A 25,917-nucleotide genomic window follows, 5' to 3' on the forward strand; every position below is an offset into this window, starting at 1 on the left:
CCCTCCCCCCCGCGGACCCCACCCCCGCCACCCGGGCCCGAAAGCGTAACAAAGGGGACAGCCCGGCACGTACCACCGGGGGGTTCCACGGGGGAACCCGGCCCCAGGCGGGACCACCCTTCGGGGCTCCCCACGCGATCCCAGAGAGGAGGGGGCCGCGGACAAAGACGCGGGCCCGGGGGCGGGGCCGTGGAAGGCTCTGGAAGGAGGGCGGGGGGCTCACCATGGGAGGGGCTGAGCGGGCTCGGATCCGCGGCGGCTGCGGGCCCCGCGGGCTGGCCGGCCAGGAGCGCGAGCGGACGGCGCGCACCGTGAGGGGCCGCGGGGGGCGGCCGCGACCCCCGAGGGGGCCCCCGGCGCCGGAGCGGTGCGGGGCGCGGCGCGGACGGACCATGGCGGGCGCGGGCCGAGCGGGGGGCTGCGGGCTCCGCCGACTGAGGGGCGCGGGCGCGAGGCTTCGTGGGAGACGGCCCGGGCTGTACCAAGCGCGGGGCACAAGCCGCCGAGAGGGGTCGCCGCGGCCGAACCACTGCGCGGCCGGGGGGGCGGTGCGTCCCGAGCGCGGCCGCGGGGGGCGTGGCCGGGCCGTACCAAGTCGGGGGCGCGGCGCTGGGCGCGGAGCGCGGCGATTGGAGGACACGCGGGAGTCCTCGGAGGGCGTGGCCGGAGCCATACCAAAGGGCGGAGGGGGTGTTGCGTGAACGGCTCCGTGCGCCCCTGTCGGACCCGCGGGGCCCGCGGAATCTGAGCCCTCAGGAAACGGGGGGTGGTGGGGGGGTGAAGGAATAAAGGGCCTGGGGGGCGAGGGGCGCCGCCTAGCGGTTTGGAGATGCGGGTCGTACCATGCCAAAGGGGAGGACTTCGGGTTTGAGGCCGTGACGTGGCTGGGTGCGCAGGGGACCACAACTCCCAGCGGCCCCAGGAGACGCCGTGAGTCCCAGCTGCGTGCCCGCCGGCCCCGCCCCCTCCCCGCCCCAGGCTCCGCCCCGCCCCGCCTCCTCGGGGCTATTCATTGATTCCCTCATTCGCTCTAGTATTAAATTCTAGTAGCTGTGTAAGATTTCTTTTTTCAATCTCCGTTTCGTGAACGTGGATAATAGCAACCCCTAAATTGTTTACGAAGGATCAGTACTTGGCACAGTGACGACTTAAATGTTTGCTTTTTTTTTTCGAATCATTATTTTTAGTGCCATTTCCAGTCCCATGCTGGGCAATGAATACACTCTGAGGACCAAAACGGGCCAGGTCCGTCACCGCCCCTGGTGCACGGGAGAGAACACGTCCTCGCGGTCTGTGATGTGTTAACTAGAACAAATGCGGGGGGAGTGGGGGAGGGGAAGTGACCTTTGAGCCGCCCGCAATTCTACATAAGCTGGAAAAGGGTGCTAAGATGAAGGAGCGATAAGGACACAAATCCTGAGAGTGTGAGAACAAGGGAGGCTGGAGCAGAGTGTTAGTGGGAAGGGGCCAGGTGCCACAAGCAGGTGCCACAAGCCGATGCCACAAGCCAGTGCCTGCCGCCCCGGGATGGAATTTGGATTTCAGTCCCATGTTGCTGGGGAGCCACAAAAGGTTTGGGGCAAGGGAGTGACATAGTCTCATTTACATTCTAAAACAAATCATTCGTAGAATGCATAGAGTCATACACCAGCGTATGCAAATCTGGAAGAAGCTGGGGTCCACAGCACATCTGAGAAGAGAAGGCAGTGTGGGGAGGGGCGTGCAACACGCCCGGGGGCGGGGGAAAGGGGACTCGGTGTACTGTTTCAGACTATTTGGAATTCTTATCACATAGGTAAGTGTCGCCTATTGAAAAATAACTTTGGAAGTATTTTAAATGATTTTTAGTACACGTGCTGCCAAAGCGGGCACTTAAAACCTTTTTAAAGGCCCCCTCTCTCTGCTGCGTTGAAAATTACACGGTAGAGCTGAAGGAAGCTGGAGGGCAGAGCCAGGCTGGGGCGATAAGCCAGGCGAGAGGCACAAAGGGATGGATCACAGGCAGGATGCCCGCAGTGGAGGTGGCCATTTTCACAATTTATTTTCAAGCTGGAGCCCAAAGGACTTGTGCAGAGAGTGAGAGAAAGAGGGCTGAGGGGTTCCAAGGTTTTTGCCTGTACAGAGGTGCCCTTTAGTGAAAGGGAGCTGGCTATAGAAGGGGCAGGTTGGGGACGCAGGGGGCAGAAACGCCTACTTCTGTTTGTGATGCGTTAGGTTTGAGATGCCGACTAAGCGATGTAGATAGAGGAGTCTGGAGATAAAACGTAAGGAGTCCGCAGTGTTTGAATCAAGAATGAACGAGATCACAAAGAGCACGTGTGCAGAGAGAGACTGGAATACTCCATCCCTTTAGAGGTCAGGGCCTTGAGGGGCCACTGGCAAATGAGACAGAGGAGTGACCAGTGAAATGTGAGAAGCCCTGTCCCAGGTCACACTTCCCATCCTTGCTTGCCCCACCCACTAAGCTGCCTGCGCCAGGACTTCCCAGGGCTGACCCTGAGCCCCAGATCTGACCTAGACTGTGGCCAAGTGGGAGTCAGTGCTCTCCAAACCCGGACAGCAAGTCAGGTGTCAACAGGTACCTCCAGAACCCTCACAATCGCCCATGTCAGCAGGAAGGAGAAAGAACCACAGAGACAGAAGCCTTAATCTTAAACGGTCACTTCTTAACCATTCTCCTTGGTCCAAGCCATCAAGGTCTCTTGTCTGGATGACAGTCTCCTAACTCTTGTCACCTTGTCTCTCATTCTGCTAAACACTCCAATGGCTTCCCGATGCCCTCAGAATTAAATACAAACTCCTCACCACAGCCTCTAAGGCTCTGTACCAAGAGGCCCCTGCTTCCGTCTCCAGACCCATCACCTTTCATGCTCTCCTTTTTGGTTGATGCCTTCCCATCATTCAGATCCCACCAGGACACATGCATGGGTATGAATTCCCAGGACTGTAAAAGCACAGAGAAAGGTGTGCCAGGATATGCTCCAGCATGCGCAAAATGTAAACATGTCAGAGCGTGAGATGACAATGTCGGCTGAAATTCTATTAGGAACACTGCAGTCCAGCTCTCTGAAACCATCTCGCCTGCCCAGTGTGCCAATCTGAAAGACACTGTCCATTCCATCTGTAAAACCTGCTGCCCAAGCTATCTGGCTATTGTGACTAAGCAATTCTGCTCCCACGTGGTAGGCTGCATACTTCCTGAGAAGTGGCTGTCCGTTACCAAACCTGTTTATGTCACTTGTCCCTAAATCAATGACTTAATCCTACCAAACCAATGAAATATTAATGCAAGAGAATTGTTTATATGCAAACCAAGCCGCCTGCCTTGGAAAGAATAAAGGCAGCTGCTTAAAAAAAAAATCCCACCAAGTTAGGTGCAAGCGAAACGACTGTAAATGATTGAATGGAAAAGCTCATAAAAACCTGAGAAGACTCGGTCTTCGTTTGCTTCCTGTCTTTAGGGTCTCAAGTCACTGGAAATGATACATGATTCGCTGTTGTTCGTGGGTACAGTTTATACAAGAGTATGCTGTATGATAACTGAGTAATAAACACTTGAAGAAAAAACCTTGGTCCTAGCTAGAGAGATGGGTGTCTGTTTAAATTCTTTTAGTCAAAATAAAACTTTAGAAGTGTTTAGATGGTCACTGACACTATTCGCTATATATTTCTAACTCCCCACCCGCCCAGCAATGATAAGGATTCCACTTCCTGACCCCATTATGGCCAAGTGGAGTCATGTGATTAATTCTGGCCAATGAGATCTGAGCAAAAGTGACATGTGTGAATTCCATCTGGAATGTTTGATTACTCACGTGATACCAGAGCGCTCTAAGCTGTTCCCACGCTGCTGGCGCTGTCTGAGCTCTCGGCCTGGGCTTCAGGGGACCCTCCACATGGGCACGAGTGAGAAAATCCACCTCCGTTATTTCCAGCCACTGCAACTTGAGAGTTGTTACTGCAACGTAACCCAGCCTATCCTGGTATGATCTCAAATGATCCCTTTTAGCCAGCTTTTGTTTACCCAGTCAACTACCACTTGGATCGAGTTTACTTAACCCATTTCTCGTGTAGGGAAAAAAGGTGCAGCTCACTGCCAGCGTTCATTTACTTTTCCATCAACACCCTCTTTGAGGCTGAAGCACAAAAACACGTTTCTCTCCAGATTAAGAGAAGAGAGGAGGTATCTAAAAAATGTAAAGGACCCGCAGAAATGACTGCCTCAGCTGATTAAGGTCCATTCCTGACTGCCCTCCCCCACCTCAAGGACTCGCCAGCTCACATCTGTTGATTCGCGGATTGCCAACCAACGAATGTCCTTCCTTATCTGTGTAGGAATAACAAGACTGCGTAAAACTGCTTGTCATGTTACAATCGGGGCTCAGCCTTTGGCTAGGAATCCGCTAAGCAGGTGCTGGCATTAATAAGCGTTGCTTCCTACTTACAGCCTCAACGTCCCATGTCTCTGTTCGAGAATCCTATAATAGTGCCGATAACGACAAGGTTGCAAGACAAACGACCTATAAGACCAGTGGTCTGGAAATTCCTCCCCCGTTCCAGCCCCCCACCCGAAGCTCCCCCTCCCATCCTGAGTCACAAGGTGCACGTAAAACCTCAGACAAAGGAGTCACATGCCCCTTGCTTGGACACTGCAGAGGTATATAAGCTGTAAGAAATCTAACCAAAGGGTGCTCGTGCTTGGTGTTGTAAACCCCACGCGCTCCGCCAGCCAATAAATTCTCCTTCCTCTAACAAAGTCGTCCGAGTGTCCAGTTTCCTCCGTCAGGTGTCGCCTCCTGCAACAAGATTTTCTTGCCACCCTTGTCTTTGTGCGAGCAGCAAACTCGCAGCGACCGGGTGGAGTCCGTTCCCCTGATGTCTGTCGGTGGCGGTGGCGTGCTCTTGGGGAAACGTCTTCCAGGCAGGCGAAGAGGTGTGACATCATCAGAGCAGCTGGCGATGCTTTGCCAGAGGGCTTCCGATCAGTGTCGGGCCGAAGTTCACGTGGTTGCTCGTGTGCTCTGGGTTGTCCTTCCAGGCCAGGACGTAGGAGTTCAGCACGGGAATGTTTAGAAGGTGGCAAACGAATTTCTTACACCCAATCTTGGGCGTTTCGTGCTCAGTTGGATGAGAAGTGAGCGTCCGATCAGCCGAGTCCACTGCTCCCTTGTTCTCGTTACGATCCACAGTGACATATGATTCTCAGTTTTCTTTCCGTATCTTTTGTCTACTTGAATCACAGTATCGCTGTGGAACGTTGACCACATGGTCACTTCCTTCTTGCCCCTCCGTTTCAGTGCCAAAAATTCACCACGGAATCTGGCTACTGTTGTCCCCTTCGCGGTCCTTTTTGTCAGGGCATTTGGCGTCTGTTTTCTGTTCAAACAAGCCGTCCCGACGGCATCTGTCCTGTTTTGATGCGATTCTCTGAAAAGCATGGGAGATGTATATGAGCTATTGAGGAGGACATGATATCCTCGGCCAAGGTCATCGACCGAGGTAAGAATAATGCGTCATGACTGCAGAGCGTCAGTGGAATCCTTTAACGTCCCACGGGTCCTGTGTGAACGAGCGCATCCCCCACGGGACCGGATGGACTTCCGCAAAGCACACGCAGCCCGAGACCAAATTGCACGTGACTCGTGGGGACACACTGCTTCTTTGGCACGGTGACAGTGATGCATCGACCGCAGTGTTTCCGTTTGGAGTAAATACAATCGAAAACTTATTTACAAGAAAGTCGAACACGGGTTTGATCTTCTGCAATGAAATCTGGGCCTTTGACTGACCTGCGGATGTGGAAGACAAAAGGCAGGCGCCGAAGCGAAAGTAAAAATCTTCACTGGTCGTAATTTGCCTGAGATGCGGTGTATCCCAAAGAGGCCTTGTTTGTTGGTCAAAACATCTCCAGTTCGGGGTTCTGCACATCTCGCGGTAACATCAGTGCAAAAAAGACTTTCAGTTCATCGCCGTCAGTGGCTTTCCATCCATCGATTCACAAAAACCCTTTCGGACCCGGCAGCTTTGAAGCCAACGAGGCAGCTGGGCATCCGTTTCGCTGGTAATTTTTGAAACTAATTCCTCAGGAAAGAACAGTTCGAAATACGGCAGTGAGTCCGTGCTATCACTGAGATTCGTGGATTTAACGTCATACGGTCTGATGGGCCCCCACGTGCACCCACAGAGGACACTCTAATCTCATCTCCATGATGTGCCCCACAGTCTGTAGCCTGCAGGCCTTGCCTCTATTGTCCCTTCCATCTGCTGTGCCCTTCTCACTAGTTATACCTATCAAAAAGTGACCTGCAGAGTTTAGCATGTCCTGTTATGAAGCATGAACCAGCCCTTCAAGGCCTGCTCAGGAGAGCCTCGCCTCACAGATGGGAGAGCTGTCTGCGAGGCCAGCTGTTTGGCCGCCTCCTCCGTGGGGTCCAGAAACCACACCCATCCGTCCACTGCCACTGCCCAAACCCCACCAGGTATCCAGTCGATATGTTTCAAACACACGAACTGCAAGTTTAAGGCCTCCAGCGTCAGCCGGGCCCTGCTGCTGTGCCCCGGCATTCTGTGAAGCTCCTTGACTTCCCTCTAGAGACGGATTTGGCCACGTCCACTCTACTCAAGCCCCCCATTAACCGTAACCTGGCTATCCTCAGCCACACACATTACAATGGCTCAGACTGGCTGTTAGAGTTGGTGCCGGCCCGTGTCACTTATTCAAAAAAAAAAAAATCATTCTGGGAAAAGCAATCTAAGAACTCACTGAATCCTCACACCAGGCCATGAGATCGACAATCTTATTATTCCTGCTCTACAGGCAGAGAAACCAAGGAGCAGGGAGCAGGCGTCTGAGGTCATGGCCGAGGAAATGCCAGCGTGGCAGTGTCAAGACCGGGTTCCTGATCTCGGCAAAAGCCCTTGGCCCCTACTCGTGAAGGCCTCTTGTCCAAGGCGCACCGCGGCCGTCACTTCAAGGCTGGGACCCTCCCATTCTTCTCACCACAGTACCTGTCACATCTGCCTCTCAGCCACCACCTGCCCTCCAGCGTAAACTGTTCCAAAAAAGCCGAAAACCCCCCTACCTCCTTCCGGCAAGCCCAGGGCCCTTTGTCCTTGCCGTCAGAGGTAAGGTGTGTTCAGATGACCGTGTCCCACCCGGCCTCTTCTGATGCTTCTGGTGAACTGGTGAGAAATGAGTTGGTACAACTGTTGTTGGTATGTCAGATGATTTCTGGAGGGGAAATTTGGCAGGTATGTCAGTTTAAAATCTCAGCATCCCAAAAGATCCGGAACATCGTACATGGCCAACAGGAAGGGAGCAATTAAGAAAATGGTAGCGTTCACACAAGGGAATGCTACGCAGTCATGAAAAAGGACAGAGGGCCTTTTGCAAGATATGCTGTCGGATGAAAAGAGTAAGCTACAGAATAAAGTAGGCTGAGTAAGTTCTAGAGATTTGCTGGACGACACCGTGCCTAGAGTTAGCTATCCTCTACTGCACACTCAAATTGAAGAGGGGAGCTATTGTGTTGTCTTCTACACATACACACACACGCAAACAGAAACCAAAGGAACACAGGATAGACACGTTACCTTGACTACAGTGATGCTTTCATAGGTGTATGTCTATGTCCGAACTCATCAAATTGTATGCGTTAAATATGTATAGTTTTTTGTATACCAATTGCTACCTCAATAAAACTTTCTAAAAAAATAAAGTAGGCCACCACTAAACCGAAGAGCAACACAACGAACGTACTTCGCTATTTGCTTTTACCTGCTTGCACATCTATCTGAAGAAACACGTAAGAAATTGGTAACATCTCCAGAGGGAGCCGCGAGAGACCACGCACGTGTGGGTAGATTTTTGGAACCTCTTAAAGTGTGAACCATATGAAGTTTTCGTACATGCAAAAAAAATAAATTTAATTTTTAAAAAGTCAAAACATAAAAATAAAATTGGCTTACTCCTCCATCTTGAAATCTTATTGCTAGGAATGTATCGTACAGGAATTCTTGCACTAGAGAACCACCAAAAAATGTATATATATGCTGATCTACAGCACCTTTGATAATAGCGAAAAATTGCACAGTAGCCTTGAAATAGACCCATGGTCCCTACCTCCTGGTATTAGTCTTAAGCCTCTCAGCTTCAGCGTGGGCTGGACCTAGTGACATGTAATGAACAGAGTACATGATGGCACATGACTTCCAAGACTACGTTACATACAGCAAGGCTGCATCCGTCTCGGGCGCCCTCTCTCACAGAGAAGCGAGCTGCCCTATGAAGCGGCTGCGCGGCCAGAAACCGAGGGAGGCTCTGAGGCTCCGTGTCCAATCACCGGCGAGGAAGCGAATCTGGCCAATGAGCAGGCGCGTGAGCTCGGGATGTGGGCCCGCCCCCTTGACTGCGACCTTGAGAGAGACCTTGAGCCAGAGGCGCCCAGAGGAACTGTGCCTCTGGCTTCCGGACCCAGAGCAGCGTGAGACAATAAACGCTTGCTGTTTTCTAGCCCCGGGTAATGGAGTTTTCACACATTTCGACAGACAGCTCATGCAGACGGGATGGATGGCAGGACCGGAACGTGTCCATTTACTGGTGTTTAAAAACAGGACATAGAGCCACACATAACGAATGATGTGGACGGAAGGCCATTACTGAAGTGTGAAAAAAAGCAAGACAAAGAACATAGAGAAAAATGACCCCGCTTTCGTAAATCATTTAAGAAACTGTAAATGTGTCTACAAGCACATGCATGCAAATCCCACCACCACCAGACGGATCATCTGGATGATGTCAAGGGCGTGTGTGTCTGGGGGGAGAGGGGAGGGTGAGGGCTGAAAGGGTCCTTCACTTTTTATTCTACACACTTGAATGCTTTTCCATCTTTATGAAACTGTAACCATGTGTGTAACTCAATACACTTTGAATTTTTGGGAAAAAACCAAGATGGTGGGAAAAACAATATTAGAGTTTTGTGGACCTTGAGACAAATATGCCATTTTTAGGAAGTATCTTTTTTCTCATTTTTCTTTATCCCTCTTCCCATTTAGAACAAAAGAATACAGCCCGCTGCCAGCATTCGTCATCACGCGCAGGAATGCCGTGTTTTCTAGGACTTGGCATTTTCAGCAGACTACTGAAGACAGAATGCTTTCAACAGAAAGCTGTCATTTTCCCCCAGACTATTGATGTACTAGAGCGATGCAAAAATAATGCTGAAAGCAAGGTATCTCGCGGCAGATTTGGGGGGGGCGGTGAGGTTAGGACCGTAATGTGCGAGGATTCTCAGGGCATCGGGAAATGGGTTACAGAGGCAGAAGGCAGGAGGGCAGGTTTGCAACTGTTAATGGGTGGGTGTTTCAGCATTTTTGCCTGAATTTCTTTTTCCGTGTATGTTCTGCTGCTTCTGCCAGGCCTGCTCCTTGGGGAGACCTCTCTGTGATTCCTCGGGCTCGCTGCCCACTCGGGGCGCATGGTCCGAAAGCCCAGCAGGCAGGAAGAAAGAAACGTCTGCGACCCTCACCCGCCCAGTTCCAGCTCCGTGCACGTGGAGATTTTGACAAGCCGGCAGGCATCTCGGCCGCTGTGCCCAGCACACGTGCTGTCTAAGAGTGTGGGCTGTGCTGACCTTGCCGGCGGCTCGAGCCTGTGAAGTCACTACCTGATATACGGGGAAACTGAGGCTCAGAGAGGCACAGGGATCTGCCCAAAGCCACCCGGCTAGTCAGTGCCGGAGCTGGAATTTAAACCCCGCTGCTCTAGGGCCTGTCCCCGTTTCTTCTACACTTAAGCAGCTTTAACAGCGCCTGGCGCTCAGAGAGCTTCGCAATGAGTTTCCTCCGCTGGGGCCACTGGTTCAAGGCGCTCGCCAAACGCCCATGCCCCCCGCCCCGCCCTGGGCCGGGAAGCGCGCAGGTGGCTTCTGCGTGTCTAGATCTTTCCTCGCTCTTGGGGGATCCCAAGAACCCTGGGCTTTCCTCTGCCTCACCTGTGAACATCACATCCGTCCCTCCGCTTCGCCTAAGTGAGTGCTAAGGTCGAGGGCCTCGCTGGCTGGGGACGGCCAAACCAGCGGCCGGAAACATTTTCTTTGGACCCGTCTGTCCCGGACCCAAACCCACGTCTCCCTGCCAGGGCCACGGCCACCACGGCCAGCCGCTCGGCATGTGTCTTCTGCCCCGTTCAGTGGCTTGGGGCAGTCGATCGCTCTCTCCTCAAAAACACTCAGCTTCCAGAACACACGTGCCTGGTCCTCTTGCCCAACCCTCACTCGTGGGTCTCTCTCGGGGCTGTCCTTGTCCTCACGTCTTCTCCTTCTTCCAGAGGTCGCAAAATGGCGGCCTGGCGGCCTCTCAGACCGGCCAGCGGATTTTGTTTGGTCCTCACCGTGTTTTTTGTCTTTGATTTGAATGCCGTTAGGCGGGGCAAGCACTCTCCAAGTTCGCCACAGTCCCCATCATTCCCTACCGTCTTACACCCGTCCGCTTCACACATTTCCATCACCTGCCTGGTCCCTGGAGCCATCTGAGTTTCCAGAAGCCTCTGCTACACACGCTGCCTGGGACACCTCGCCCGCCTCCCCTTCGTCGGCTGCCACCCGTGCGTCCTGCTCCAACTTTCGTGTGTCGGAATCACCCAAGGAGCTCGTTCAAAGTCCTCAGCCTCCCTCCCTCCCCCAGACTCCATTCGGCAGTCCCGGGGCAGGGATCAGAAACTCAAATGCCTACAAGAGCCAGGCGGGCCACATAAATGAGTGAACGAGCCAGGTATAAGGAAAGTCGACGGCCAGAGATATAATCAAATCGCATCTTTACTGAACTATGGTGAATGCATGGAACAGAATACAAACACGTCTGATACTGGAGTTCATTTTTCAAATTCAAAGTTGAAAAAATACAAATTGAAAAATAGAAAGATTTAATTTTAAAATTTAATTTTCTCTTTCGTAATTCTTTTGCTCCTTGGACTTGAAGCGGCGAGGCTGACGTCGACCAAGCCGTCAGCACCTGGCCTGGGCTGGCGCAGCGGGGTGGGCACTTGAGAACTCAACCTCGAGTCCTGGGAATGGTGCCTGTTTCGTAACAGAAAATCGCTGTTCGCCAGCGTGGGTACCTCGTGCTCGGAGACTCGGACGCCTGCTGAGTGTCGTGGGGCTCAGACCTCCCAGCAGGTGCACCGGGAGCCGGCACCCTATTGCACTGCAGGCCAATGACCACGGCTCGCAGTCTGCCAGCCAGCGAAGGCGAACGGATGGCGTCAGGTCACTTCCGTGAAGTATGGACACGCAGGGCCTTTGGGGGAATCTGGTCTTCGACCCCGTGAGCTGGGTCAATACCGCTGGGCCCCCGTCTCTCGTTTCTGGAACCACCGTGGCAGGAGGAGGCAGCTATGCCTTGCCGACGGCTTCCCTGTCTTTGCCAGGACTGGACAGATACCTTGTACATTCAAGTGGCTGTTTGTGAATGTCCTTGTGGAAAAATGAGTGTTCAGAAGGGTCGTAACCTTGACCCAAAGTCTTTGACCCACCTTCTCAGGGGAACCAAGGCGTGGCCTCTGCCGCATCCGAAATGAACTAGATTGGTTTCTGCAGTTCTGATTTCTTCCACAGTGCCGTGTGACGACCGGGTCACAGAGCTTCCGCGATATACCCTGGGTCAAGTTCATCATCGACCTGCCCGTGGAGAAAGTACAGAAACGTGTCGAGGGCGGCCACGCTGTGTCCCATTCACCTTCTTACTGCAATCCGATTCCAGGTGGCTGACACAGTGACCCGACTTCTGCGTCCTTGCCAAACGTTGCCACCGTGGACCGCGGTGTCCTGACACGGTTCCCTGTGACACAGATCATTACACTGCGACTGTCTGTAGCTGTGCTCAGGAATTCTGACCAGTCTACAGGAAATCTTTTTTTTTTTTTGTCAACACACACACCAAAAATAAGTCATTTCCCAGTGTTGGGCCTGCCTTGGCTCCATGTCACAGACTTCTTCGGTCACGTCAATCAAAACTCTCAACTTCACAAATAAATAAAGCTAACGGGGTGGTAGCGGTCCACGCGCAGGGATAGGAAAGGCCACGACTGATGACTCTTTCAAGCAACCGGACTTGTCAATCTGATTTCTCATCCGCACGCCGTGCAATGCAGAGAAACGCCCGTTAGACTTAATGGCTCTGCTCGTCTGTAAACTCGCCGTCTGCAGGAGGTCTGAATGCCCGGGTAACTTTCACATTATCCTAGAACTGTGTGTGGCAGCCACGCCACCTCCGCCGCTCGCTCCCCAGGGCGGACCCTACTGACATTTGAGGCTCTTCTTCAGTTCGCTGAGTATCGCGTCGCGCGTCTCCTCTGTGTACTGGTCAAAGCTCTGACTGTGCTTTGACTTGTAGTGACGTTTCAAGTTGTATTCTTTCAACACAGACATGATTTTTTTGCATATTAAACACGTAGGCATGCTCTTCACTTCCACAAAGAAATAGTCTCGCTCCCATTTTTTTCGAAACACGGGGCCCTCTCGTTCTCTCTTTGGTTGTGCCACTTTTGATAGAGACATGGGTACAAGAAAGATTTCACTCCCTTTGCACGCGACCACGAGGACAACCGCAGGGCGAGCCTGGTGACCGAGGTGGGGGAGCAAGAGGGAGTGGTGGCGACTGTGGCGAACCAGAGAGCACACGCCCCACTTAAAGGGGCGGCTCCCGCCCGCGGCTGCCGGGCTGAAGGGGGGCTGGGGGTGCCAGATCTTATGACTTGTCAAGAGAAGCCAAGACTGCAGATTGTGTGTGTGTGTGTGTGTGTGTGCATGCGCATGAGACAGAATGATCCCGATTTTTACAACTAACTCATTAGAAAAAAAAGACATATACTGACACAGGGAAGGCCAAACAAAACTCATCTGGTCTAGAGTCTGGCAACAGACAATCCTGCCTCCAAGGAGACCACCACGCACCTCGTACCTGTGTCTGTGTCCAGCTGCCCCAGGACGTTGCCAAGGACATCCCTCACGCCCCTGGCCTCACCACGCCCCGCACCCATGTCCTGCCAGGTGTTCCATCTTGGGGACAGCCCGCGGACCACCTGCCCCAAGCCCCGGAAGGCAGGTCTCTGACTGGGACCTGGGCCCGCCTCCTTCCCACAGGTGACCCCGCCCGCTCTGTGGCTTCACCCACCAAGCCCGCACGTCTCCTAAGGACACGTTCTGGGCTCCCGACATGACAGCTGTCACTCAGACGTGCCTTGGACCATTAGCATTCACCACTGGCTCCTTCTCCCGGTTCCCAAACTCAGGGAGGCCCCACTATCCACCAGCACCCATCCAGGTCCCAGGAGCCAACCTCAAACCCCACCCCCCACCTCCAGCCTCCTTCACATGGCACCCGAGTCCCCAGCCCCACCCTGCCTGCCCCCGACCCTGGCCTCTCTTCTCCCCAGGACCTTCGTCTGGCCTCCTCCCTGCCTTCCCGCTTTGCTCGGGGCTACACCCGCTTCTGTTTAGGTCTCCCTAGGTTTTAGCCCTCTAGGACCAAATCCCTTGAACTCGGCTTGAGCCCTTTGCATGCCGTTACCCTCTGTGGGTTCTACCGTCTCGTGTTTCACGCCGAAGCACTGACCCGCTAGTGTCCACACCCATCCCAGGCTCCCTCCTGCCTCCGGGCATCCGCTTCTGCTCCCTCCACACCTGATGGCCCCCCGCCCCCTCCCTTCCTGGCCTCACCGCCTCCTGCAAAGACTGCTGAGCCCGGCTGGCTCAGAGGCCTCTCTTCCTGGCCCCCTCGGTACCCACTCTGCCTCCGTGAGAGCACGCGGTCCCGTGAGCCCTGCCTGCCTCATCCCGTAGGGGATGAGGCCCGATCCAGGCTGGACCCGGCTGTCTGACTCGCTGCCGAGGTCCTGGCGTTACCAGCCAGGGGGCCTCTGGCGGCTGCTGAAGCGACAAGGACAGAGAAGTCTCCCCCAGTCTCCTCCTGCCCAGTCTTGGGGGACATCAGTGACGGGAGCCGGGGCGCGTGTTGAAAGGAACTTTATTGGGTGCTGGGGGTTCAGATGAGGTCCATGAGAATGTCGTCCTCCATGACGCTGGGCGGCAGGCCCGGCTGGGGGACCGCGCCCCGGGGAGCCCCGCTCAGCAGCATCTGACCTGGGGGGCAGTGGGGGAGGGCTGCATCTCCCAGTAGTCCCTGGGGCCCTGAGGGGCCCTGGGCTGCTTCCTCCCTTCTCCTCCAGGAGACTAGGGCGCTGTGTCTACGAAGCCCTGGGGGTCCCCGTCAGAGGCGCTTTCCGGCCCCATGAGGACGTGCGTGCGCTGTTTCCCAGAAGCCTCTGAAAACCCGTCCCCCACAATACCTCTCTGGACCTGAGACTGCATTTCCCAACAACCCCAAAACACACAGCAGGCGGTTAGGGGAGAACTCTCGCACCCTAGCCCTCAGAGCCCCACAGAAACCGTGAAAGGACCCAACTCGCTCTCCCTGAACCCCAGGACTCCACTTCCAGGAGCCCTGGGTCTTGGGGCACCAGCCCAGGGGCTGCGGGACGTTCAGCCCAGACGCCGGCCCCCCGACCTCCTTACCTGGCAGCGGAGCCCTCGGGGGAAGCTGCGCGGACCAGGACTGGGTGGGCGGCGGATGCAAGAGCGGGGGGCCCAGCTGGGGCTGCCCCAGGCCCTGGTGAGGCGGGGGCAGCATTGGGGGGGCCCCTGGTGGCTGGAGGTGGTGGAGGGGAGCCTGTGGAGGGGGGACCCCAGCCTGGGGCTGGGGGGACAGAGGAAGCTGCTGAGAAGCCCCCACGGGGGAGAACCTGCACGCAGCCCTTGGCACAGAAGCCGCTCGGACCGTGTCATCCAGCGGTGTCTGGGGGGTGGGGAGGGTCTTTCTTCAAAGAAACCTTAGCAGGTGCCGGGTCGGGGAGCACTGAGCAGGGCTCTCCTCGCACCCCTGACCAACCCAACCCCTCCCCCAAATCGCAAAGACTAGGCGGTCAGGGCCCGGGACCTGCGCCCCAGCGCCAACCCGAACCTCACCGGCGGCGGGTTGAGCAGGAGGCTCCGCAGCTGAGGGTTGGCCCCCGGGTTCTGGGGTCGGAGGATGGGTCCAGGAGGGGGCGGGCCGGGTGCTGCTCCAGGAGGGCCTTGGGGGGCGCCCGGGGGGGCCTGAGCAGCCCCCTGGGGCTGGGGCTGCCCCGCCGCTGTAGAGGCCCCCACGGCGCCCTGGGGCTGGGGCTGTGGTGGGCGGAGCTGGAGCTGGTGGGGGGAGACGCGGGTGAGAGACGGGCCCCGCACCCCTCCGCTCCACGGCGGGTCACAACTGCAGTGGCCTCGGGGCCTCCCCCGCCCTGGCCCTGACCCCGCTGACCCTGTCCTCACCAGATTCTGCGAGGGCCTTGCCTGGTCCTCCAGAATGGGGCCCAGCCCAGGGGGCGCCTGCTGGGCCCCCATCTGTGTGGGGAGAGAGGGCGGAGGTCAGTGACCGGGTGGAGCGTCCCCGTGCTGGGGGGGACCGAGCCTAGAAGGAGGGCCCTAAGGACCTGGGAACGTTTCTTTTGGGGGAGGGGACCTAGGAAGTAAACCTTACATTCCCAGGTCCCCAAGAGGGGGCCGTGTCTCAGAGACTCGACGAGGACCCTGAACCAGGAGAGCGGTCGCGAGGAAACGTGGGGGTGGGACTGAGCTGGCCCTGGCGGCCCGGGAGGGTCCCTGGAGGACGGGCCGTGGCTCTGGGGCCCAGGCAGGCAACGGCAGCTGCCAGGAGGCCCTGGGTCACTCACCCCTCGCTGCTGCTCCAGCTTCTGCTGCTGGACCTGCTTGTGGTTGGTGATGACCTGCCGGATGCCGTTGACGAAGCCGCTCTGGTCATAGGGGATGAGGCCCATGAAGATCTTCTTCTTGGACGAGTACAGCAGCATGAGCACGCGCACCTCGCAGGGCGCCGTGTGCGGGAAGTGCACGCAGCCCGCCTGTGGGGGGCAGCAGAAGCGGTCACCGCCTGGAGAAGGTGTCCCGCCTTCCCGGTTCCGGGAGGTTCTAGAAGCCCCACAGGCAAGGGGTGGCGAGGCTTTTGCTGCGAAAGGCTGAGGACGCCGGGGACTGAGGGGCTCAAGAAGGGACCGGGTGCCCAAAAGGACAGGGCAAGGCTGGGGTTCTTCCCGACTTCGGGAGAGCGGAGAGGAAGCGCCCCAGACGTGGGGCTGGATCCCGGCCCTCCAACCTTGACCTTCTGTCCCCATTTGTCGGGCTGCCCTCCTAAGGGCCTCTGGGAGGGGTCACTGCTGAAAGGGAGGGGCTTTGACACAGAGCTGGCGCCAGAAGCCCACGGTCAATGGTAGTGGCAGATACCGTGACTGACTTGGGGGACCCCAGAGACTCTTACGGTAGCCTCACCCCGTCGGCCTCAGTTGCCAACCGTGAGAACCACAAGTAGCAAGCAGCGCCAATGCCACAGGCTGCTGACTGCGGGAATCGTGCACACACACCAGGCGCCCTGCCCGTGGACGCCAGGAAACGCGAGTGAGGCCACGACACACAGGCGCTGGGAACCGGGCTCCCAAGGGAGGAGGGGCTGACGAGGCTGAGGTCCCACCTCTGAGACCGTGACCAAGTGAGTTCACTTCTCTGAGACTCGGTTTCCCATCTGAGACAGACCGCTAGCTGCCCGTCCCTACCCATCTGCCCTCCTTCCGTGGACAGGACCCCGGTTCCATCTGGGGCAGCAACACGTCCAGACCCCGCTGGCCCGGACCTGGCCCAGGACATGCAGAAGCCTGCTTGGGGGTGTGGGAAAGCATCTCTTCTCCTGCAGAGAGGGCACTGCGTAGCTGATGCCACGCCTCCTCCTTGCTTTCTGCATCCAGTCATACGAGATTCCTCGTGCTTTAAGAGCCCTCTTGTGCCCATGAGGGAGAAGCTCAGAGAACCGAGATTTTGGCCCTGTCGCCACAGGGCTACAGTGCTAGTCCCAAGAGCCGCCCACCTCTGGATGTGCTGTCACGTGTCAGGAACAAACGCCTGCTCGTACGGCGCTTGCTCTGGGGACATCCCCTCGAAGCCCAGCTGCCGTGCTGAGGACACCAGGGCCACACGCGGAGGCCGGGTGTAGGAGCTCTAAGGGCCCGGCCCCATGGGTCCCCCGCCGGCAGCCTGCAGCGTGGAAGTCAATCTTGACTCTCCAGCCCCTTCGGGCTTTCCGGCGACCAGTCTTGGCTGCCACCTGACGTCAATGCCACGGAAGTCCCCAAGCCAGGCTAGCTGAGCCCCGCTGAGCCGCAGAACCATGAGATACTAAACTGTGTCAGACCCCACGCACCCAACGGTCTGTTCTAAACCCTGCTGGCGGCCGGAGCATCCTGTCAGGACAGCCTTCGGAGAGCTGCCCTGAGGGGAGACACCGGAAGTCCCTTCTCCGGGAAAAGCGACCCGATCTGCTCCTATTTAGAGAGGCCCTCCCTCCGTGGGAGGAGGTGAATCAAGTCCTCCAAAAAGACACTCTGAAGTTCCGACCCCCCGTCTCCGCATCGTCAATGTCACCTCATTCGGAAATAAGGCCTTTGCAGGTACAATAGGTTAAGATGAGGTCACCAAAGTCACTCCTCACCCAAACGCTGGTGTCCTTATAAAAACACCAAGACACACACAGAGGACAGTGCCAGACGCGGACGCAGGGTGGCCACGTGCAGACAGCGGCAGAGGTGGGAGCTCTGCGGCCTGGGCTCCCAGCTGCTAGAGGCCATGACGGGCCCCCCCGGAGCCCTGGGTGGCTGCGGCCTGCTGATGGCCCGATTTCAGACTCCCAGTTCACAGGACTGTGAGAAAACCAATCGTCCTCAGCCCCAGGAAACCTCTGTCAGGGCCACCACCTTCTTCCCACCTGCTCCTGTCACGTCCCGTCACGGCTCAACCTAAAACAGACGTCCACCTGGTGCACGCCAGAGTCACAAAATGAGCCACGGCCCTGGAGCCGCCGCACCCATGACGCCCACCGCGACGCCCGCCCGCTGTGGACCCCACCTGGGGCCGCCCGCCCGGGACTCACGAAGCCGTTGCCCATGATGCGGTAAAGGCCTTTCAGCGACTCCAGGTCCTTGTTGGTGAAGTGGAACTGGACCATCCTGGAGTTCCGGAACAAAGGGCCCAGCGTGGTCTGCGGGAGACAGCGGCCGGCCAGCGCTTTGAGCGGGGAGGCGAGGAGGGAGGTCAGAGGTGAAGGGGGCCGGGAAGGGATGAGGAGAAAGGGGACGGCGACGGGCAGGGCTGGGGTCCCCCCGCCTCCCACTCACCAGCAGCTGCTGCGGGATGAGCTGCATGATCAGCTTCTGAGGCCACTGCTCTGTCTTCCTGGGGACGAAGACGAGAGAGGTGTCAGGGGGACGCCGACCCCGGCCCGGCCCGGCCCGCCCCGCGACAGGCACCTACAGGTTCTCGCCATGGTTCACGTAGACCTGGCAAGGCAGCGACCGTGTCAGCTTGGTGTTGGCGTCTACGGAGGCGGGTTTGGGCTTCTGAGGGGGAAAGGAGGGTGTGTCACAGCGCCAAGGGCCCTGAGCCTCAGTCCGCGCCCCCTGACCACTCTCGCTCTACCCCGGGAGCCCCGAAGCTTAGGGCCTTTCCCCGTTTCAGTCCCAGCCCTCGGCCTCTTCTCTAGCCTGTCAACCCCCCAATCCTCCAGCCTTCAAATTCCGCAAATGCTGGGGCTCCCCGTCTTGCCCCAAACCCCACAGCCCTGACCCCTGGACGCCACACTCCCTGGGGCACCCGTTTGGACCCTGACCCTGAGACTCCTCTCGATTCTCCACCTGGAACATGACAAGTTCTGCGCTCCCTCGGGTCTAGCCTCAGAACCACAAGTCCCGTGACCCCACAGGGGCCCCGCCCCAGCCTGCACCCCGCCCGCCCAACAGGCGAGCTGGCTCACCTCCTGCCACTCAAGGACCCCGCTCCAGGCCAGGAGTTTATTGGAGACTGACTGCTGCCCTCCAAGGGACGAGGGGCCCAGCTGGGCGGTGGGCCCGCTCACCCCGCCCGGGGCCACCGAGCCGCCCTGCCAGAGGGAGGAAACAGGACGAGGGGTATCAGACCACCTCCTGGGAGGGGCTGTCCTGAGAAGAGGCAGGCCCCCAGAACGGAACCAAGGTCTCTTCCTCTGCACCCTGTGCCCAGAGTCCCACTCGGCCACCCCCAGGACGTACATGCCGGCCCTGGAGGGTTCCAGGACTCTGTCCCGTGACACCTAGGCGACCAGAAGCCTGTGGACTCCTTGGAAATCTCCGCCCACCAGGAACCAGTCCCACGACTGCACCCCAGGCCCGGCAGCCCCAGCGCTGCCTGCGGTGCGAGCCCCACACGCTGGGCCCCCCCCCCGCAAGCAGGCGAGCTGCTCGCGCTCTGCGGGGTGTCGGCCTAGGGAAGCACTGGGCAGGAGCGGGCGGGCACCCACCATAGATGGAGCCCCAGGCTGCGCGCTGGGGGCCAGGCCTTGGCCAGGGGCCACCGTGGAGACCAGGCTGGACTGGGAAGCGGAGGATGGCTTGGGGGCGCCAGGGGGCCCCTGGGGCAGCGGAGGGGCCTGGGCCTGGCTGAAGGGGGGACCCACTCCTGGAGCTGCTTGCTGGAGAGGGTTGATGGGCGAGACTGTGGGAGAGACCAAGGCAAGAGGTGGGCGGGCGCACAGAGGGCCTGGCCGGCCCCGCCCACCCCGGCCTGGCCAGGGGACTCACAGCGCGGGCCCAGCCCGGCCTTCTGGTTCTTGGCGGCCTCCACTGCGTTCTGGGCGGCCACCTGAGCTGCACTCAGGTTCCCGGGAACCTTGGGAGAGAGGAGAGGGGCTGGTGAGGGCTGTGCCCCTAGTCCTGGTGTCCCATGGGGCCACCCCCCCCACAACTCCACAAGGCACATGGGGCCACACCCCCCACAACTCCACAAGACTCCAGGATCACAGGGGCTCCTGACTGCCATCACCCCACAGGGAGGTGATGTCCCGGCTCCCACCCCTCACATCCCGAAAGAAACTCTCATCCCCTACAAGCCCCAACATCCAGCTAGGGCTGTCCCAAGGGGCCAGGGCTCCCACAAGACCCAGAAGCACGTTCCCTTCCCGGCGACGTCCATACCTGGTACTGCTGGGGGACGGGCGGCAGAGGCTGCTGGGGGGCCGCCGAGAGCGTGGCGCCAGAGGGTGGAGCTGGAGGCAGGGGAACAGACTGCTTTGGCTGGAGGGGGCCTGAGGCCGAGCCGCCCCCGACTGCGAGCCGAGGATGGACAGCCGAGCCCGTGAGACGGGGTTCCCGTGAGACAGCGTGCGAGAGAGGAAGGAAATCCGATTTAGAGGGGGCCCACTGGCAGGGGCCCCCGCCTGCCCCGGTGCCCGGGCCTCACCTGGCAGCACCAGCCCCCGCACCAGCACCATGTGCCGTGGGTCCTGGCTCACGTCTGTTGGCGGCTGCAGTGGCTCCAGCATGGCAGGGGGAGCTGCCTTCTCGAACAGAAGCCGCAGGGCAGGCAGCTTCCGGGGAGACACGATGGAGAAGTGGATCCCTCGCTGCGGGAGAGAGGCGCAGTCAGGACAGGGCCACGGGGCCACCCCGCCTGCCGCGTGGGCCCTAAGCACGCTCACATTGGGTTCTGGGACAGGGGGCTGTGTGGCCTGTGTTAGCTGCCCCAAGGGATTCTGGGCTGCAGTTCTCCCAGCTGGCCCCCGAGTCTGCGACCCTCCCGTGACCCCGGAGTCCTCCCTCGGACCCGGAGCCCTCACCTCCCCGATCTTCTGCACGAGGCTCTCCGTCGTGCACCCGGAGTACGTGGTGCTCTCGACAGCAGGCAGCAGGTACGGGGGCGAGTTACAGATGAGGAGGCAGACGCGGTGTGTCTGGCCACTGCCCGGGACAAGGAAGGGACGTGGAACAGGAGGCAACCGAGGTCCCACAAAGGGACTCAGGCCCGGTGCCAGCGGAGGTGCGGGCACTCCACCCCACGGGCATGAGGAGAAACAGCCCGTTTACCGCTGGGGACACCGAGCCTCGCTGTGTCCCCGCAGGCAGGAGGAAGATCCCCCTCCCTTCCCGATGAGGACACCTAGACTGGGCGCCAGCCAGGGGATGCCTCTGAACTCCCAGCCCCAACTCCCCAGTGTGAGGCGGGGGGAGGGGGGGTGTCTCCCAACAGGCGACACGGACACACGTACGAGCCGGGGCACTCACATCTGCTCTCGCATCTTCTTGAAGTCGTCGAACAGCTGTAGGGCCGTGCTGAGGCCTTCTGCGATGAGGCTGCAGCTCTCGCCGCCCCCGCCCATGAACCTGCAGGAGGCCAGGCTGTCAGCACGAAGGGCAGCACCTCCCACCTCGAGGGGCCCGCAGCCCCAGGGTGCCACCTCCCGGCCCCTAGACCATACCTGAAGAGCCTGCACCCGTGGCATCGCCTACCCTGCCCTGCATTGCGAGCCTTGTGGGACAATGGGGACATTGTCAAGGTCCCTGCTCTATCCCCAGTGCTGGCACAGTGCCAGGCCCAGAGAACAAGGACAGGGGACATCTCTCATCTGCAAGAAGTTCCTCGGGTAAGAGGCCCCGTCAGAGAATGAAGAGGGAAGGGGCCTGGCGCCCCGTGCCGTGTCCCGACGCCCGTGCGCCGCCCTTCTGTGGCCATCTCTCTACCTTGAAAGCCGGGTGTGGCCTCACCGTCCCAGCCCGGTACAGGGCCCTCCTCTCCTCCCAGCCTTATGGGCCGAATCACGTCCCCAGAGAGGGCCTGACCTCCAGCACCTCAGATGCAAGCATATTTGGAAACAGCCCTCAGAGGCGCTCAGGCTACGCTGAGGTCACTAGGGCGGGCCCTGGTCCCATATGACCCGGGTCCTGATAAAGGAGGGGCTGGGACAGGGACGGACACGCTCAGACGATGTGGGAGGCGGGCAGAACGCCACGTGGTCAGCGCAGCGCTGACCAGAAGCTGGAGGCGGCGGGAAAGGATCCTGCCCCGCGGGGTCCACGCCTGACCTCGGACCCCTGGAGCCTCCCCTATGACACGCGTTCCCGCCGTCCTGGCCCACCCGGGGTTTACTCCTTCGCTGCGGCAGCCCCAGGAAACTGACACACAGACTTGGCTTCCTCCACCTGGCCTGTCGACAGGTCACCAGGGCCCGTCCCCGCGTGGCTCATGGAGAGCCTCGGCTACAGCGCAGCTATTGCCACCGTGATTCATGCGGTCGCGAGGCTGACTCTTTGCCACTGGGGACATCTGTGCAGACTGGGCCCTGCTTTGAGGGCCCTTGTCCATCTTTGTCCATGTCTGTGGCCGTCGCTCCCACAAGGCAGAGCCAGGGTTCAAGTCCTCTGTCACTGCTGGCCTCACCCCCTCCAGCCTGGCACAACGGAGACCCTGGGAAACGGTGTGGGATCAACAAATCCAACCACATCCATCGAGGCCAGAACAAAGCTCAGCCCCCAGCCGACGTCTGGGGTCCAAGCCCACCTTCCTGCTCCATCCGTGTCTGGTGCAAGTCCTCCAGAATCTCTCACACGTCCCTGGTCTCTGTGACCTGCCACACGTCCAGGGCTCTGCTGTCCGCCCCACGACCAAAGGCAGAGACCCGCTTCTCTCTCCTAGTGCCCAGACCAGCGCCATCCTGCTCTGGATAGCCCACCCCGATAATATCACATGTCACCCGATACCGTAACTGTCAAGCTTCCCGTCCAGCCCACCTCGCCTCCCCAGAGCTGGCGCAGGCCTCGGGGAGGGAGACCGATGGGTCTGAGCCGTGTCTAGGCCTCTAAGCACCCGCTGGACAAGTGCACGCAGCAGCGGCCCGGCAGAGTCACGGCCAAGGGCTCGGCGAGTGCTTCCGGGTCGCGGGCTGCCGCCCCTGCTCCAACGTGCCTGCGAGCTCCGTGACCACGTGTCCCCCCGGGCCCGGAGTGCCTGGCCCGCCACCGCCCCTCCGCACTCCACGGCCAGCCCTGCTCTGCGTCACTGCTGAGACCTGCTTTACACAGCAGTTTTAATGGCGCAGAGTGTGGCCGGCTCTGGTGAATGAGCCCACCCTGCGTCCACCCAAATGACAGCTTCCTGCACTGGAAGGAATCAGCCACTGCTGTCACAGCCCTTCTGAGACCGGGGCCCAAGGCGCGTGGCTGGGGGACCGGGGTGGTGGCCGCGCGACACTGTGAGTGTCCCCAACGCCACTGAGTTGTTCACTTCGAAATGACCGCTCGTTACCCGGATTCCCCTTAGTTAAGGAGGGGAGCCGAGGTAAACTGATCCACGACCGCTCTGAGACCCTGAAGCTGGCTTTTCTGCACTGGACCCTGAGCGTGAGCCGTCTGCCACCAGCTCGGAAAGACACGTAACAACTATTCAGAGAAATAAGAAAATCCTAAGAATGAGAAGCAGAAAGAAAAAAACGTGGCCAAGTGCAAAATGTTCGAAATATCATAAAGTTTACGACACGCCAGAGTTCCACATAAACCACATGATGCCACCAAGTAGAATGAAAGCAAACGGCAAGTGTGCTTGGCGCTGACCCTACAGCTTCCTCGTCCCCACGCCCCTGTGGCCTCCCTGCTGTCACACCCTGCAGTCTCTGTCACCCACTGTCACAGGCTGTAGGTCTCTGGAGGCCCCAGAAGTACTGGCCAAATGAATGAATGTGAACGGCAGCCAGCCAGGCTGAGGGTGCCCGTGTGCTGGGTCCCCGCCTGTCACCGCAGCCCAACACCAGCTCGTCTGGTGTCCTGACTCCTCAGTGCCGAGGACAGTTTGCTCCACAAACGTCCGGGCTGTTGCAACGCCACGAGGAATTCCTTGTCCTTCTACCTTATTCTTTCTGACGTGAGTCACTAGCTGCGTGTGTGGGGAATCTGCCTTTTCTGTTAAGAAAGTAAGTGTAACATCAGAAATGAATCTTCTCAAAGTAAGACCATTTCGAAAATCACACTGGATGCTTTGTTCCTTAATTTTCCAGCCTTTCCTGGAGAAAATAAGATTTCTCCAAGTGTGAACAAAACTCGTGGACTCTCTTTGTGACCTGCCTGGAACGTCACAGAAACTGAATTTGGATGGTTACAAAGGACTTGATAAACACAACTGTGACCGTGAATGTAAAATAATGGCTTCAAATGTCTCCCAGCCGACGGAGGGCGCTACAGCGCGTGCAGCACACACAGCATTTCTAATGCGGAGGGTGGACATGTCATGAAGGTATCCAGAAGCTTCCTAGTGCCCTTGAAGATTTTCAATAAGGGGGCCTAACTGCTTTTCCTGACACTTAAACACCCGTCAGGAGGTCTGGTTTCTTGGTGATTATCTTTTCCAGAGCTTTCCCTCAATCATTTACTCAGCCAAGGTCTCCTGAGGCCTCTTGGGTGCCAGGCCCCAGCTGAAAGCAAACACCCAGGATCCAGGACATTCAGAGTCCAAAGGCGAGGGGCTGTGTCAGGGGAACACCTGGGAGTGACGGGGGCAGAGGGAGCAACTGGCTGCTCGCCAGAATCCAGGAAGGGACATTTGAGTGGGGTCTTGAAGCTTATATAGGAGTTTACCGTGGAGGACAGAGCATAAAGTGCATTCTGAGCATTCGTTCATCACTCACTTGTTCGACAAAGCCTTCCTTCAGCCTCCTTTGTGCCAGGCCTGGTGCTGGGTGTAGAAACTGAGGGACATCAGATTTGTGCGCAGGCAGACCCCCCTCAAGGAGCCCCCCATTAACGTTATTCAATCTTTACTCAATGGTTATGTCCCCCTTAAGGTTGCTCAAGTCTTATCCAGTGGTTATGTCCCCTTAACGTTATTCACGTCTTACTCAGCGCTCTGTCCCGGAGGTTCTCAGCTGGGGTGGATTTTGCCCCCCAGGGACATCTGACAACATCTGGTGATATTTTTATTTGTCACAACTTCCTGAAGTGGCTGGCATCTGGTGGGTGGAGGTCAGGGATGGTACTGAACAACACATAAGCAGTGCCCGCAACAAAGAATCACCTGTGCCAACCGTGCAGAGGTTCAGAAACCCCGCTCCGCCCTGACCGCTTAGTCTGATGACGAGGGGAAGGTCAGGGTCGACTCTCCACCAGACTGTCAGCGGCCAGTCCAGCACGCAGCCTGGACCAAAGCAGGCACCCGACGAGCATCTGAACGTACAAAGAGGACAGCAGCCACGAGAGGGCGCTGACCACAGAGCAGGCCCTGAGCTAGACACAGGATGAAGACGAGCCCCTGCGATCCCCCCAAAGTCCCGAGACACGGACCATGTCATCCATTTGCAAACCAAAAAACTGAGACGTGAGATACCGGCAAACACTCGGGTAGCACTTAATACACGCCAGGCTCTGTTCTCAATCATCGGCTCATTTAATCCCCAAAGGGTCCCCACGGAGTCAGGGCAGCCAGGAGCCCAGCAGTCCCCACCGCCTGCTACTCACACCCGTAGCATTCACGCTCCCTCAAACACTGAACACGACTGACTCGTGCACCACACAGAAGTGGCAGAAGCGATGGTGTGTGGCTTTCAAGACCCGATCATAAAAAGCCCGGGGCTTCCTCTTCGCTTTTGGCTGACCGCTCAGTTGAGGAACGCCAGCTGCCATGTTAGAAGGACATTCGAGCAGCCCCATGGAGAGCCCTTGTGGCTAACTAATAGCCATAGGGTGAACCCCTTGGAAACGGATCCTCCGAAGACGCAATCGAACCCGGGGAGCACTGCATCCCTGGCTCATCGTGACTGCAACCTTATGAGTGACCTGAGCCGGGACCATCCTGCTAAGCCACTCCCGAATTCCCTGCTTACACCAACTGCGTGAGATAACGCACGTTTGTAGTACTAAGCCACTAAGCTTTTGGGCAATCTCTTATGCAACAGCGGATTGTAGTAAATAATTGATGCAGATACAGACGCTCCTCAACGTACGTCCAAACGAACCGCATCGTAAGTTGAAAATAT

The 25,917-nt window shown here is 58.0% G+C and overlaps 2 protein-coding genes across 2 annotated transcripts in view; both read right to left on the reverse strand.

The window, feature by feature from the left end:
• Nucleotides 1-523, reverse strand: part of PTOV1 (PTOV1 extended AT-hook containing adaptor protein) — an 8,821-nt gene extending 8,298 nt beyond the window's left edge. The window contains exon 1 of the mRNA XM_039878614.1: nt 224-523. Within this exon, the coding sequence (XP_039734548.1) occupies nt 224-394 (171 nt within the window). The 5' untranslated portion in view covers nt 395-523. The remainder of the gene's footprint in view (nt 1-223) is intronic.
• A 13,482-nt stretch (nt 524-14,005) lies between these two features.
• Nucleotides 14,006-25,917, reverse strand: part of MED25 (mediator complex subunit 25) — a 13,219-nt gene continuing 1,307 nt past the window's right edge. Inside the window, exons 3-18 of the mRNA XM_039878713.1 lie at nt 22,205-22,364; nt 21,185-21,283; nt 20,740-20,860; nt 20,364-20,526; nt 20,099-20,229; nt 19,706-19,793; nt 19,426-19,619; nt 18,904-19,029; nt 18,405-18,490; nt 18,269-18,326; nt 18,025-18,132; nt 15,764-15,952; nt 15,363-15,434; nt 15,021-15,239; nt 14,571-14,751; nt 14,006-14,138 (exon numbers count right to left, since the gene is read on the reverse strand). Coding sequence (XP_039734647.1) covers nt 14,041-14,138; nt 14,571-14,751; nt 15,021-15,239; nt 15,363-15,434; nt 15,764-15,952; nt 18,025-18,132; nt 18,269-18,326; nt 18,405-18,490; nt 18,904-19,029; nt 19,426-19,619; nt 19,706-19,793; nt 20,099-20,229; nt 20,364-20,526; nt 20,740-20,860; nt 21,185-21,283; nt 22,205-22,364 — 2,093 coding nt within the window. The 3' untranslated portion in view covers nt 14,006-14,040. The remainder of the gene's footprint in view (nt 14,139-14,570; nt 14,752-15,020; nt 15,240-15,362; nt 15,435-15,763; nt 15,953-18,024; nt 18,133-18,268; nt 18,327-18,404; nt 18,491-18,903; nt 19,030-19,425; nt 19,620-19,705; nt 19,794-20,098; nt 20,230-20,363; nt 20,527-20,739; nt 20,861-21,184; nt 21,284-22,204; nt 22,365-25,917) is intronic.

The sequence above is a fragment of the Pteropus medius genome, unplaced genomic scaffold, assembly GCF_902729225.1.
Source record: "Pteropus medius unplaced genomic scaffold, Ma_sr-lr_union100, whole genome shotgun sequence".
Lineage (NCBI taxonomy): Eukaryota > Metazoa > Chordata > Mammalia > Chiroptera > Pteropodidae > Pteropus > Pteropus medius.